Raw genomic sequence first — 15,393 nt, forward strand, 5'->3', positions numbered from 1 at the left:
CCCCGCCCCGCCCGGTGCAGAAGGTGACCGCGCGGGATCTTATCCCGCAGCCGCCGGATGGTCCTGGGGGTGCCCAGACCGGTGGAACCGCCCTTACCTCGGCGAGCACCGCGGGGCCCGGGGCATGTGCGCCACCTTCGCTGCCCCCGAGGGCCTGCAGCTGCAGCACTCGGTGGCTGGTGCAGGCGGAGGTACGGGTCGGAACCAGGAAGCTCTGCGAGGACACAGGAAGGGAATTTGCAAGGAAACTTCCTAGTGCGAATAATAGTTTTCGCGATACTGTGGCTTGTTGCGAGTGTAAGCTGTTTCATTGTAGCTGTTCACATCTCTAGCCTCGATCTGACCGTGAGGCTCAGTGTGGCAGAGCGCGCCCGGGGTTGTTCAGACCATTTCTTTTCTAAGTACGCACTAGAGACTTCGCATATAGCTACCAGGCAAATATTTAGCTTTTTTAACCGCTGGGTCTGGAGGAGCTGTGGTTGTTACTAATTTTCTGCGTGTGTGGCCACTGCAAAAGTTGAAAGAGTGCATGAGTCCCTAAGCTCAGAGGCTTTCATTTACAGAGATCTGATCCAATTTCATATCCTCATTCATGCATATAATTATCTGTAGCTATTGTTCTTTTGTTTGGCTTTTTCTTTCTGCTGGCAAATATAAAGCTTGGCTTTGTGCTGCTGCTCGCTCTGCACTGAGGCTCACTTTACAGAGGCAGCACGCATTGCTGACAGATTCAAATTATGCCTTAAGTATGCATACAAGATCCATCTACCAAATTAGCACAAATTAGAAATAAACTGATTTCATGGTGCGAACAGAAGGTAGTTGTGCTAATTTACTAGTTTCTAAGCTGACTTGCTTAAGCGGTTGAAGGACTCAAGTTTTGCCTATAAGATGTTAATCTTCTGTGGCAGAACAGGCCAGGGAAAAGAAAAAGTAGTGGCTTTACTCAGTGTGAAGCTAAAAAAGTACCTTCATACTACATCACATCAGCTCCATTCTCAATATATTGATTTCATCGACTTAAGATTTCAGACTAATTTGATCACCAGGTATTATCACAGACCAGTTGAGAAGCATTATTCTGAAATATTTTTAAGTTTGTCTGTTGTTTTAATCATGTCTTTTGAAGGATTTGGCCTTCATTCATCTTAATCGACAAATATCTGATTAGAGTGTTAACTCTTAGGTGCTAACCACAAGAAATAGGTTACCTAAAAGAAACCTGGATGTTTGCTAACTACTGTATCTAGTGATAGTGTTATTAACCAAAAGAGTGCTTAGTTCTAAACTTTGGTTTTTAAAATTATTTTTTTTTTTTAAATTTGCAGTTCATGTTGCATTGTCAGGATCAAAGCAAACTCCACAGCAAGAGGTCGCTTAGGCTATAATTTGGTTCATTGCCATTTTATGTCTCCTGAAGTGGTTGATTTTTTGCAATTAAAAAGATAAATCACCATTGTATTTTTTTTTTCCTGTCTCTTCCAGGTACTACTGTTCTTTCAAAGTTCAGCATTGACTTTGTTGTAGCTCTGCTGAGGCAAGAAAACGCTAAAGACATCTGTGTGATCCAGCTACCTCCAGAAATAAATTACTGTAATTATTTTATAATTGTGAGTGGATCTTCAACACGACATCTACATGCAATGGCACATTACATGCTAAAAATGGTAAGACAGTTCCTGTTGCAGTCTCTGGCTTTTGGGGAATGGTTTTAAATGTTTTGAAAGGGATTTCCCCAGGCTTGTATATGTAGGGGTATACCAGGCAAGATGTTTAGCCTATTTAACCTTATGTCATTTAGTCCTGAATACATCCAGCAACTAAGTTGTCTCCTTTAGCAGTACTGCTCAAAATGTAGACAATATATTTTAAAACCAGGCCTCTGTTTTTAGAACAGTGATGGCTTTAGCAAACTTTGGTGGTTAGAACAAGAGCAATGGGAAATGGTAATGACAACATATGTCCTTTTTTGTCTTCCGTCCAGCAAGCTTCACAGCTATTCCTGCTCACTCAAAATAGCTTAAACCTGACTGTTTTCAATCATGAATCCCTAAATTTCCCAGGTTTTCGGGTGTATTGTAAGGCTGGAAGAAGGATGGCATGTTATAAAGCACAGGATTCCCTCATGGCTTGCTAAAGCAAGCTGGTAGATAATAGTCACCATACTGTGGATGGATAGGAGGGGAGGAGAAGCAGAAGCAGCAGTAGCCATCCTTGCACAGAAGTCTTGCTCTGTTTGGCTTTGGCAGAATGAGAGCTTTTTAGAACAAAAGTAGAGGTCAGAATAAAAATATGGCTTAGGGACATAAGAACCAGTCTTGGAGAGGGAGAAACTTTATGGCCAGAAAAGAGTCAGCTGACTGTTACAAAGCACAGGGTGAGGAATATGACTACCCCCCATGTCAGTCAACTGTCTGTGCTCACTGGGTGTTTGCTTCACAGTGCCGTTCTGAGCAGGTGGGGGGAGTTTGTGCTCTGCAGGAACTGGTGCATCTTTGCAAACTAAAATTTTGCTTCAAGCTAGAAGCTTTTGAATGTATTTGAATGTACAAAATTTAAGTGCTTAATATGTACTCTATTACTTGCATAACGTACTAGTCTTAAATCAACAGCTCTCCGTCTCCCCAGGCCAGGGGATTGGTGCCTTCCCCACCCACCCCGCAAAGCCGTGCCTGTGCTGCAACCGGCTGCTCCCTCTGGCGGCTCTAAGAGCAGCTCTTCTGCGCGGGCAGAGTCGGGGCAGGTGTGGTGACCTCCCGGGCGTCCTGAGAAACCGGGGAGCCTGGCTGACTGCTTGGGAGTGGCTGAGCTTGCCTGGCACTGAAAGTTTTCTAGGAAAAAAGTAAGCTGAGGCTACAGCTGTAGAGCAGGGCAGCTGCTCAGGAGTGCTGCAAGGCAGCTGGCTGGCTTTGCCGTTAGTGATGCGTGACTGACTCACACTGAAATGCAGAGGTGCCCACGTGTAGCATGAGCTCTTCCTGCTTTTTCTTCCAGTAGCTTGTAAATGGCAAAGTCCCCACCACTGCTTACCCTTGCTAACTCAGGTGAGAAGCCATCTAGTTTCATGTTAGAGGAAGACTCTAGCACTTGCCTTTATTATAATCTGTTCACCATTACACAGCATTTAAAAACAAGGCTGAAGGATGCTTGTAGTGTAACTCAGCCTTTCCAACCTCTGTTAAGGCAGCTGATGGCAGTGCACGCTGGACTCTGGTATTTTAAGCAGACTTTCAGAGAGTTTTTGACAGTTATCTGCTTTTGAGGATATCTCACAAGGTATCTTAAAGAAAGGAAGGTAGAACTGGTTCTGAATTATGTGTTGAAAATTCTCCATTCTGCTTTGCAAACTGGGGCCTTTCTCCATCTACTAGCTTTGTTTGAGAATGAGCAGAAACAGTTGCACTTTGTGATACTTGCTTTCCTAGTGAAGTGGGAGGGGTTTGCTAGCCAGCCATGCTGCTACAATCTGTTATTTTGTATTTCAGCTTTCTTTGGCAGAAAGGACTGTTAGAGCCACTTAGTTTCACTCTCTGTTTCCTTTTGGCCTTGTGTTGAAAGAAACTGGCTTTGGTTTGTTCTTTAATCTCAACTTAAAAAGGGTTTCCATATTTTTTTGATTGACTGCTTCAACTAGAAATAAAGTAGGAGTTTTATAAAGGAGGTCTGTGAAGATGCAGTTGACTTCACTGCCTTTTTTTTTTTTTTAATTGATGCTTCTCGAAACAAGTAAATTATGACCAGATCTGAAAGTGCCAGTGCTTAAGCCTCTAGTTATCCCATTTCTTCAGCTCTGCTGGGTGCTTAGGCTCTTTATGTATGAGGAGGGGAGAGCTGAGCCTCTCAAACTGGCACCCATGAGAGCCGCTTAGTGGTAATGGCAGCTACAGGGAGCTGATAACTGAAAGACTACATTAATGCTAAGCAATTGTATTCACTGTTCATCTTGAGGAAAAAAGCAGATACCTGTAAAATTCATGGATAACTGTGTGGGAACTCTGAACATTAGGATTCCAAGTTTGATACTAAATCCCATTGAGGAAGCTGTACTTATTTTCCAGTGGTACAAGTGTCTATTTTTTTTTTTTTTTTTTGTGCAGACCCTAGAGCAAACATGAAGTAATCTAACCCGTTTGAGGTGTAAAATGACTCTAGACAACTTGACAAAGTCCAGTTTATCTGCTAAGTATTGCTTTTAAATAAATGTGAAGTATTTAATTTTCTGCCATTGCTTCTTCTCTCAGTACAAGCATCACAAAGAAGAAAGTGATCCTCATACTCGGATTGAAGGAAAAGAGACAGATGACTGGCTGTGCATTGATTTTGGTAAATATTTGTGAATCTGAAAAATACAAAGTTCTGCATGAACTCTTTGAAGGAAGCATCTCACTGTGAACCATGGTTGCTGTGGAGAGTTCACAACAGTCCACTGTTTGGAATTCCAGCTGTTGTTGCTTCAGCTCATTGGGATACTAAGTAAATTTTCACTAAAGATCATCAACACTGAGAAGAAAACAGTAATTACTCTTCAGTGGTTAAAACAGGTCTTAGTAAAGTGAAGATAACAGTAGTTGAAAAACTACTTCAGTCAACTTTCTCAGGTTTATATAATCCCTGTGTGGGTGAGTGGGGCTCTCTGTTTATGCTGCCCTAGCAGTGAACTGTTGAACAGACTTTTCCACTGCCCAGACCATACCATGACACACAGTTAAACCTGAGTCTTAAGAAATTGAGTTTAATTCTCCTCTTTGCAAGTATGAAACAAAAGACTTGCATTCAGAAAGCATTCCTCCTTCACTGCTGGCTCTAGAATCTCACCCTCTAACTTTGTGGTTTGATTTACAAGGGAGCATGGGTGGGTGAGGAGCACTGCAGCCGGTGATGTTAAGCCTTGATTACTTTACTGTCAAAGATTTTGATAGTTATATCTGAAGAGCAATTGAAATTTAAGGACATAACTAGAAAAAAGTGCACTAGAAGTACACTGGAATTAACATTCCTAACTACTGTCTGGCACATAATTAATGAAAACCTGAAAGAAAAACCTTATATCAAAAATTTGGACCTGCTTCATTATAAAAACTACCTGAGAAGTGTGAGCTATGCACCTAAGGAAAATTATTTGGCTATAGCTGAGTGTTGTTAGTGATATAGGAAAGCTGGAAGTCCACCTGTAATCTTAGGAAGGGGACTCTTCAAGTAAAATTGCTTTTGTCCTACTCCCTTCTATCCCCTAGAAGTCATAACTTCTTTGGTCTGGAGCCTTGCACAACTGTTTTAATTTAAACCTGAATATTGTCCCTCTCATTCTCTTGGCTGTAGTCTTGGGAGTCTTTTAAAGGACTGACCAGTTCCAAACACTCTTCAAGAACTGGGATTGCCAATTTAAGATGAGACCTCTGGCAGCTGTCTGGTTAGATGTAGCTGGAATGGGGGTGGAAGACTTGACCTCTGTGCAGCTGGAGGTGCAGTTGTGCTTTACAGTTCATGTCAATTTATTGTGACTCTGTTCTGTGCAGGTAGCATAGTGATACACTTCATGCTGCCAGAGACACGAGAGGCTTATGAACTGGAGAAGCTGTGGACACTTGGTTCCTATGATGACCAGTTAGCACAGATGACTTCAGAGTCGCTGCCAGAAGACTTTACATTTGGACTGATGCCTACCAGCAGTGATCATCTTGAGACAAGAACTTAATGCAGCTGCTGAGTGGAAAGGGAAACGAGTATGCTTCACAGGCCTGAGATGTACAGGCTTGGTTACTGACTTACCAGTCTCTACAGCTGACCAGTACAAACCAGTGTATTTATTGGATGTGCCTAGGTAAAGTTCTGACAAGCTACAGAACTTATCAGAATCATTAAGGTTGGAAAATACCTTTAAGATTGAGTCCAACCATAAAACACCAAGGAAAGAATCTTATTGTTTTCTTGGTTTGGTGTTTGGTTTTGGTTGTTTTTTTCTTTTTTTTTTTTTTTTTTTTTTTCCCCCCTGGTAGAGTTACTGTCTCATTAAAGTTTCCAGTGAGAAGAGTGGGGCAAAGTGAGCCACTTAAGCTACCTACCCTGAAACTTAGGCTCAGCTTCTACAGTAATGGTATTTCTGGTATCTTTGAAAGACCTGCCTGTGGTGGCAGTGCAAAAAAGGTCTGAGTGCTGCAAAGAAAAAAACATGTGTGAAATAGTACAGTTTAGATGAAGTCAGTCATGCTCTGAAGTTGGACGACAGAAAACAGGCTGTTGTTACTGAGCCCATAAAAGCCAAGACAAGCAGTGACAAATAGATGTGTCTCAAGTTAACAGAACAGTAAGTCCATTTTTGAGGCAGGCCCAATATGGTTTTAATAATTGCATAATAATAAAAGAAAGCCAAAATTTGAAGAGCTTCAATTCCTCATCTTCTTGTTGAAACATTCAGATGTGCAGCTGACATCTCTCCTAGTTTTCTTCTCACCTAGTTTCTGGAAAAAAGACAGTGAGACAACATGCTATGGTGGTATAAACCTCCAGCTCCTTTGAAGTGGGCAAAAGCAGTCCTAAAGGAAGCTCTTGGTCACTGAGCATTGCTTGGTGCTAATGGACTGTTCAGCACTTTCGAAAGTCATTGTGCAGTGTGTTCTTGTCTGACTACTGCATGGTCTAATAACCACTTAGAAGAGCTTCAAGATGGTAACAGAACTTGTCTGTATAAACCAAGATGTTTTCCTCCACTGCAGGACAGGGCTTTCATCACTAGCTTAGAATCTCTTCCTTCTGGAGAAGCTTGCTCTGCCATGCATCAGGAAGCATGAACAGTAAATTCTGAGGGCAATCACCTTTTCCTCCTGTAGCCCCACAAACTGCTTTTCAAGCCCTGTCTGCATCTTTTCACTGCACAGCACCCACTGTTTGTACTCCTTAAACAAAGTAACCTTGGGTTTTGTGGCTGTGGTTGTGTCATTTAGGGGGAAGGGAGTGTGTTTGTGGGGCTTTTTGTTAGTGGAAAAAAAACCAAAAGCACACAACCCAACACCCTTCTCCATCAATTCAGACCGGTCATGTTTTCTTTCTGTATCTATCCTCTGTCCTTTCAGGAATAACTGCCCCTGAGTTCACCAGCTCTTTTGATAGGAGGGCAACAGGTAGTTCTGCCAATTAAGCAAGGAACGTTTATTAAATGTAGTTGAACTATGCAGATAAAACATGTTTGCTGATGAAGTAAAGGTATTGATAGTCTGATGGCAACGAAGGACTCTCATAATGCTTCACACTACTTGTCAATAAGTACTTCACATGGGGGAAGGTAACAATGGCTGTCTTGAGCTGGTAGGTTCTAAATCAGGCATTTACTCCTAGGAGGGATACATAGGAGTAACTTCCTATCATTCCCTGAAAGCATTTGCCTTTTACAGCCTCCTGCTGGAGGCAGGTGAGAGTAGATGAGTAGTGGCAGGTTCAGCAAGCATGATGCCATTGTATGAACCCACATCTAGTAACTAGAACCGCATACAGTATCCCGTCTCAATAAGCACAGTAGCAAAAGGAGTGCCCAGAAAAGAACAGTAAGAGATGGAGAACAGCTTCCATGTGAACAGACTTACAGCTGGAAAGGCGTAATAGTCTCTAAGACAAGACAAAACCAAAAAACAACCAAAAAAACCAAATGAACCGAGAAGACAAAACCAAAATAAATGAAAAAGTACAGCTGAATTTACTGCCAAAGCACATTGTGAAAAGGAGTTGTATGGAACATCTACTGGTTGCTATTAAATAATTAGAACTGCCAGCTCACAAAGAGAACTTCCTCATCCCCCATTTCACAGAAGCAGTCACAACATGTCCCGAGCCCCTTCCATGTCCCATCCAGGTTACCTGCCCGACCTGGTAAGCCCTTGGCCTGAGCCTGTTAAAAGCTGGGACCCAGAAATCAACAAAGCCAGGCTGCATGATCAGTACTGTGCAACATGAAACCCCTTTTAGAAGGAAAACATTTGGGAACAGTTTCAGTTGGATCAGGTGATTTCTATGGAAAATAAAAATACTGAGCATCTTGTCCAGTGAGTCCACAGATTATTCATCATTCAGTCCTCCTGTACAGAGGTACATGCTCTGTGCAGGGTCCCCTGATGAGATGAGTAGGAGAAAGAACTACCAAGGTGGAACTTTTGTCTTCATTTCACCAATTGCCTGCATCACATTTGAGTATTCATTGTCAAGCAGCGTTTGCATCCCTCGCTTGAGCTAACGTTACCATCCCTGTTACAGCCCAGCTCAGGAACTTACTCCACAATTTTTCATGTTCATTTAAAAATCCTGTGCCCTAGTCCCATGTCGAGCCCATGCTGTGCTGCACAGCATACATGCTTCATTTAGCAGAAACTACTACAGAGAGCGCATGCCTTTGAAATTGCAGCTTAGGCATAAAAGCTTTGGAAGGTTAGAAGCAAATAAAAGCATCATGATGAAGCAAATGCTCAAACCAGGGGTTTAGCTGTCACAAATGCACCAGCGATACAGAGGAAGGCTTAACTTCTTGTGTTGCTCAAATGGCAGGGACACTGGTTCTGAGAAAATAGCTCAATACTAGCATGGAAAAAACGAGCTCAGAGCAGCCTATGAAATACCCTACACAGTGTCTTCTACAGACATCACACTTCTCCAATTCTTTCTTTCTGCTGGTTGGTCCCAGTAAATGAGCTGTGAAGACAAGCAAGGAAGGTTCAAGAGCTTGAAAAACAAGTTCTGTTTTCCACTTCTCTGTAAGAGACACAGAAGTACATTATTCATGATGCTCCTTCATTCCCCAGCCCCTCCCTCTCTGAAGCATTCAGTTAAGCATCTAGTCTCATTTCTGCTCCACATCATGTTAACAAGGATATAAATGGTGAGGTGGTACCCACCTCACTGGCAAGTGGTGTGTGTTTGGGGCTGGTGGTAGGAGTGTGACACAAGTTGTGGTCACAGTTGCGTGCTTGTGTGACTGGTTCTGCCTATCCAATCTTCTAGGGCCACGTTCATTACACAGCTCCATCGTACCAAGAACATAGAATTAAAGAATGGGGGGAAAACAGAAAAAAAAAAAAATTATTAACAACAATTCAGATCTGACTAGAAACTTGTTAAAGATTCTTTCATGTTTGCCCTGGGTCAGGACTGTTGAGTACACGTCCCTTCCACAGCAAATCAGCCTAGGTAATCTGCATAAGACTTAAGCCATGAACTACAGGTTGTACGGTATTGTTGTGGGAGAGGGAGAAGGTGAAGAATTACAAGCCACAGAAGTCACTGCTAGTCTCGGGAAGCACAAACATTGTAAACCTGGCTGCTGAATTCCCTGGCAGCTACGGGATACCTGTGGGTGAATCTTCATCCTTATCCAGTTGTTATTATTATGGACAGGAAACCAACTTGATCGAAGTACCACGGATACTTAGAACAGTCTGTCCCTATGCCTCATTAATTTAAAAAAAGACCACACAACTTTATCTGATGATAGGAGTTAAACTCTTTATTCCATTCAGAGGCATCTGGCAAGTGGAGCTGCATTGGGGGGCACATTACAGATGAAAAATGATCCATTCTTAGTGGATATTGAAATCATTTACAGTATTTACTTTCTAGCTATTCCCAAATACTCCAAATTACCAAGTCTCAATTGAAAAGAAAAACATGATTTACCATAGTAAGTCTAGAAATTTAAGAGATGACAGTATTTGAATCAGCAGCTGTAAATGCAGTGCCTATTTGTAAAGTAAATTTTATGGAAAATAATGAAGTCAAATCTTTCTCAAATGTTAAGAAGGGAAAGTCAGACTGACTTAAGCCTCAAAAAGAATTAAAATGCTATGACTTCTCATACTTCAGTAATTTTAAATTCATTGTAAGAAAAAAGTTATCCTAAAGGCTAGATGAAGGTCATTGTCAAAAAAGGAAAAGAAACTCATTTTTCTTTGCTAAAACTACAACATAAGTTTGTGGTTTTTAAACCAATTAGTAAAGAAGAGATGCAGGAAAAACACTTCAGACCATTTTCAAAATTATCTAATCTGTACAACAATGATCTTTGGGAAAATTATCTAGTCTATGTAGTAATGCCTCTATTTCAACATGAACCTAAGAGGTAGATAACAAAATGATGAAACAAATGTTTTTGCTCGTTGTGCCCCTCAAATCAGTGCAGCATGGTGATTCTGATCATCTCATGCACAAAAAACATCACAAAAAAAGGTTCAGAGGTAATAGCATGGCTCTGTCGACCACACACATACAGGCGCACGCGCGCACACACACACACAGCAGTCTTTATGCACCATGTGTTGCCACATTTTTTTTTTTTTTTCTTAAACTGAGGTAGACTGAAGTTTATTGTAGAAGCTTGAATGTGTCACTATTACCACAATCATCATTCAAATTACATTCGGAAATTAAAAAATTTGGTAACTTTCCTGTTATCCCTGCCTTTTGACTTTTTTTTTTTTTTCTCCTCTAATGGTTGGTTGCAGAACGTGCATAAATCCTGCTGCATCTATTATAAGCCAGGCTAGAGAGGTTGTCATTTGTTTGTTTTTCTTGTAATAGTTTTTTAAACCTTCAAAGTGGCTTAGTGTGGCCCATAACAGCGGCTGGATATGTAAACTTAGCCTTTCGTTATCTTTCCATGTGATCAAACACTGTTTGACCTTCCCCCATCGTGGTAACTGAAAGCCGTATGATGCGATCTGCGGGCAGCAGAGACCCTCCTGGCCTCAAATGCGCTCTAGCAGACCAAGTGTTCTATCAAACTGAAGATGAAGCTTGCTCTTTGAACAAAATGGCAAAGTCCAAATGGGCTGCAAATGGTTAAATGTAGCATTATTAGGTAGTGATGGTCAAAGGCACAAAGGGTTCATGCATTCGATCAAGTAGCACAAAAAAAAAAAAATTCAGCCTCTTGCAGCCTTCTAAATTTTTCCCCCAACCCCAGCCTCTTGCCATCACTTCCTTGTCCTGTTCCCAAAAAAGTACCGTCACAAACTTTTTCATCCCATCTTAAAAGAAAACTAAACGGCATTGCTGCTATCAGAATGTTGGCATCATTCACTATCTTTTGAACATTCACTGAATTTTTTTTTTTTTAAACAAATGATGGTGTTGAAGCCCTCAGAAAATCTGAGGCTATGTTTTTTTTGCCCACCTTACTCCCATCAGCCAGCAGCTAGAAGTGCTCTACTATATTTTTTCCCCCCCCCCGATAAGTCTGTAGTACTCCTGGCTGGTGGCTGATCAAATTTTAATTTTTTTTTTAAAAAAATAAAATGCTCAAGAACTATTAGCTTTATAAAGTATACAAAATACCAAAAAAAAAAAAAGCAAAAAAGGAACAATTTCTCATTGAGGTACTAAATGCCTGAGGTAGTTTAGTAAAATGCATATTTATCTTTTTATGCCCTGGCCAACACCATTCAACACTTCCCTTAGGTTATTCATGGCAGTGTTATGTAAAAATGCAACCAAATTCTTTTTAAAAAATGCCACTTGTTTTAACATTGGGACTAACACTTAAACTCTTGTCAATACCCTTGCTCTAACCCCAGCCCACCCCCAATCCCACCCACCAAATGTGTTTCTTTTTCTACAACTGGACCTATAAGAGCAATGCCTTCTTTTTTTGTTGTTGTTGTTGTTTTCCTTTTTTTTTTTTTTTTCTTTTTTTTTTTTTAACCAGTGAACTCAGAAGAGAAAGCTTCATTAAACCAAGTTCTAAAATTGTTGGGGAAAAATAAGAACAATAAAAAAGACTAACGAGTTTATGTTAAATTGTGAGAATAGAACAAAAGGGAAGTGAAGGGGTCCTTATTTTAAAGCTGGGTTTCAAAAGTTTGAGAGAGCCTAAAGAATACATTCTCAGAGACAGCATTCAACGGTTGCCTGGTTCTCGAACAGGTAATTGGCTTGGTGGATCTTCTGCATATAACTTCAACAGGTGCTCACCACCCATCTCTCTGTCGCACAGTCTCTCTTTGGTCTGGCGTCTGTCTCTGATGGGCCATTTCCTAAACCTTTATTTTCGTCTTGGCTGAGGCTGTCCGCTTTGCAATGTTTTTTGCTGTTGCTGCTGCCTTCTTACCTGAGCCAGTATTTCCTGAATTTTTCTCTGAGCAAGCTGAAGGACAAAGAACAAACAACCCATCATGACACTATGCTACAATGACTGCTGTTTACAACCAAGTATAGAAGCTACTGAGATGAAGAAAAAGGTGGAATAAATGAATTCCTAATACTGACAAGATTACTCATTAGTTAAAATACACTGGAATTAGTCACAATGCACAACTTAAATTTTCTTCGTTTGTCTTTTTCCCTGTATCACAACTACCTGCATGGTCAGGATTCGTATCAGTAATACAGAAAGCATAAGCATAAGAAGATCACAGAATCGTAGAATGTGAGGGGTTGGAAGGGACCTCCAGAGATCATCGAGTCCAACCTCTCCTGCCAGAGCAGGACCATCTAGTCTAGGGCAGGTCACACAGGAACACATCCAGACAGGTCTTAAAAGTCTCCAAGGTAGGAGACTCTAACATTAAAGATTATCAAAGCTACAGGCTACTTTCATTTTACTCCTCTGGGGATACTAATGTTTCATAAGAACCACTGTTTTAATAGAGAGTGGGCATCCTTTTTATACACCAGAGAATTCAGGTGGTCAGACTTACAGACTCACCAGCCTTCCCATCTTGCCTCTGAACTACAAGTCACCAGTGACAAAGCATCAAAAGGAACTGGTCTTAACTAAGAGTTAAGGCTGAGAAAGAAGCTTGTGATCCTTTTCTTTATGATATTAAATCAGCAGATTGGGCAGTATAGGTTTACATATAAAATATATATGTATTGCATACAAGGTGCAGTTCTCAGTTACTATGAGATGGCTTTTACCTCCCTTCCATCTGAATTTCAGTCCAGTCACAACTTGGGTTTTCTTTTGCTTTGAAAGTTTTAGCAGTGCCAGAGCCTACATATATTGCCAGGAGAATTCAAGAAGATTGTTTTACATATGTAAGAGTGCAATATTGTTATAAACCTCTCTCACAGGCATAAGGAAAGTTTATGGCAGCAAGATAACTAAAGGAGCCTGGCAAGCAGTGCTTTCTGTATCCCGAGTAAAAGACTTCCATCCCTTGGCTCTCCACAAAGACCACCGAAACATGAAGGTGATACAGAAACTCATTCCAGTCCTACCTGGCATGCATAGAAGTGACCAGTTATTTTCACAACCACCTGATCATTTTCATCAGGTGTCTGGTCACGAGGGACTACAACTTCCGCACTTGTCAAGTTTTGAAGCTCATTTACCTATAAATAGACAGAAGAAGTCAGAAAATCTTACAACATTCCACAACCACCAAGCCTAAAAGATACTGCTGACCACATAAACATCATCCTCCAAGTTATGTTTAGAAAAAGAAACGCACTAACAGACAGCTTTTTTGTGCAACAGTGTGCATTCTGCAAGATGAACCTCTGTGTCTGACAAATTAGCACCAACTTCCCTAGGTTTGTAGAAGTGTTTTAAAGACTAAATACAACACGTAGAAGGTGTTAAATACATTACTTAAAAAAGCAAATAGTGTTTACAGTCGAGTTTGCAAGTTTAAGGTCAGAAAACTCATACAATGTATAATTGTAGGGAAGAAGAAAACAGTCAAAGTATTTCTACATTTTTTCTTGAAAAATCTCCACAAGATGGTGAACTCTAAACAGGACAATGAGAAGCATCAGAATTATTTTCAGTAGCCTATCAGCTTCATAGTGTTAAGTTGAGGTAAAGTTAGAGCCTTTATCCCATTTACACTCATTTTATTTTATAAATGATTATCTATATTAAGATAATTATTTAATAAAAAAATGTTTTAGATGAACAGCATTTCAGACACGTGTGTCCTTAAAACTCTTACCACTGCAAGTAATGAAAGAGGCCATACTGCCTCCTGACACTTGAATCTCAAAGCACTCAAGGATGGAGATCCAAGACTGAACTATTTCTTTGCAAATAGCAGCTAGCTCCTGACTTCCAACCATATGAGAATATTGCAGTATCAGCACATTTTCAGGAATGAAAAATCTCAATAGTTATTTATGCAACAAACTGAGCCTAAGATATTCCGTCAATTTAAAGTGAAACAGAAGGGTCCCCCCCCCCCAATTATTGAAGTCTGAACATGTCTTAATTTCCTACCACTGACTTAGAAGCTATGCTTTCCTTCAGTTTTGGCCAGAAATGCCACTTTTGGACACATTGGATTTGATTTTAATTAAATTACATTTATGAAATCTTTCTGAAAAATTTGGAATAACACAAGGTTCACAGAAGCAGGTGTTATGTGGGAATGTAGCGTTCTAAATGGAATAGCTACATTTCCATCAATAGAATTCCTTCAGATCTAACTAGGACTATCGACTTGTTAGACTTTTTTTCTTTAGATGAAATAAATCATTCTGTGAGATTATCTTCTCTTGACTCCACACTACAAGAGAGGAAACCTTAACAAGTACAGCTAAGAAAATAGTACTTGCTTTAACATAACTTCAAAGGATTAGCTATTGGTTATCTAAATTTTAAGCCTTATACAGGTGTACACACTCTAAGAAACACAGCACAACAACACTAAATTATTATTTTAGGTACTTACTGTTTTGCCTCCTTTACCAATAACTCTACCAGCAGCATAGGATGGCACTTTTATATGAGCCTCAAGTTTCACTTCTTCTTTAGGTCCGAAGAAATTTTCTTCTTTAAGTTTTCCATAGATTCTCCCTTGAGCCTGCAAAAATGCTTTCAGTTAGAGAATGTGCTTATTTGAATCTTCTTAGCTTCAAGAAATTTCACAGAAAGAATTCTCAGTACACAACTCTGACAAAGCATTTTCCCTAATTAATACAGTAACTAATTTTTCTAAAATAAAAGTCTGTACTAAACCAGGAAACACTGTTGTCCAGCTTTAAAGACTGCATGACAAACAAGGGAATCGTGGAGCCATTTAACAGAAATAATTATTATTATGCTTTTCAGTAGAAATATTATTTTTAAAAGAAACTGTTGCATCTCTGTAGAGGTAAAGAGTGATGGACAGAAGAGCTGTCTCGCTAAATATGATTTTGTTATACCCAGAAGCACAGAATGCAATTAATTGCCTCAGAAACCCATTCTCTGAAGGATGCTAAACAAAAAAAAGTAGCCACAACACTCACCCCACCAAAAAAAATTAAAATAAAAAAGAGAACAAGTCATGGGATAAAGACTTCAATTAAAACAAACAGCTTACTTTTACAATCCATTGCAACATTGTTTAAAAATGATTAAATCTGAGCTTGCTCAATTTGCTCAAGTAAAAAATGAAACTCCTTAGATCTAAATAGCACCATGGGAACAGTATTATT

The 15,393-nt window shown here is 40.2% G+C and overlaps 2 protein-coding genes across 2 annotated transcripts in view; one reads left to right on the forward strand and one right to left on the reverse strand.

Moving 5' to 3' along the window:
• The first annotated feature begins 124 nt into the window (after window positions 1–124).
• MALSU1 (mitochondrial assembly of ribosomal large subunit 1) lies at window positions 125–5,695 on the forward strand. Its single transcript, XM_008940797.1, has 4 exons — window positions 125–191; window positions 1,486–1,667; window positions 4,242–4,323; window positions 5,517–5,695. Exons 1-4 carry the CDS (start codon window positions 125–127, stop codon window positions 5,693–5,695), a joined length of 510 nt encoding a protein of 169 aa, XP_008939045.1.
• A 3,768-nt stretch (window positions 5,696–9,463) lies between these two features.
• Window positions 9,464–15,393, reverse strand: part of IGF2BP3 (insulin-like growth factor 2 mRNA binding protein 3) — a gene marked incomplete at its 5' end in the record, with an annotated part of 118,808 nt that continues 112,878 nt past the window's right edge. Inside the window, 3 exons of the mRNA XM_008940798.1 lie at window positions 9,464–12,118; window positions 13,195–13,308; window positions 14,646–14,777. Coding sequence (XP_008939046.1) covers window positions 12,017–12,118; window positions 13,195–13,308; window positions 14,646–14,777 — 348 coding nt within the window. The remainder of the gene's footprint in view (window positions 12,119–13,194; window positions 13,309–14,645; window positions 14,778–15,393) is intronic.

Source organism: Merops nubicus, unplaced genomic scaffold (genome assembly GCF_000691845.1).
Source record: "Merops nubicus isolate BGI_N331 unplaced genomic scaffold, ASM69184v1 scaffold5595, whole genome shotgun sequence".
In the NCBI taxonomy this organism is placed as follows: domain Eukaryota; kingdom Metazoa; phylum Chordata; class Aves; order Coraciiformes; family Meropidae; genus Merops; species Merops nubicus.

Excerpts from the sequence above, each read along its gene's own strand:
- MALSU1 (XM_008940797.1), top strand. The coding sequence starts at position 125 with ATGTGCGCCACCTTCGCTGCCCCCGAGGGCCTGCAGCTGCAGCACTCG. Across the intron at positions 192-1,485 it reads GGTGGCTGGTGCAGGCGGAG|GTACTACTGTTCTTTCAAAG; the intron begins GTACGGGTCGGA and ends TGTCTCTTCCAG. Across the intron at positions 1,668-4,241 it reads CACATTACATGCTAAAAATG|TACAAGCATCACAAAGAAGA; the intron begins GTAAGACAGTTC and ends TTCTTCTCTCAG.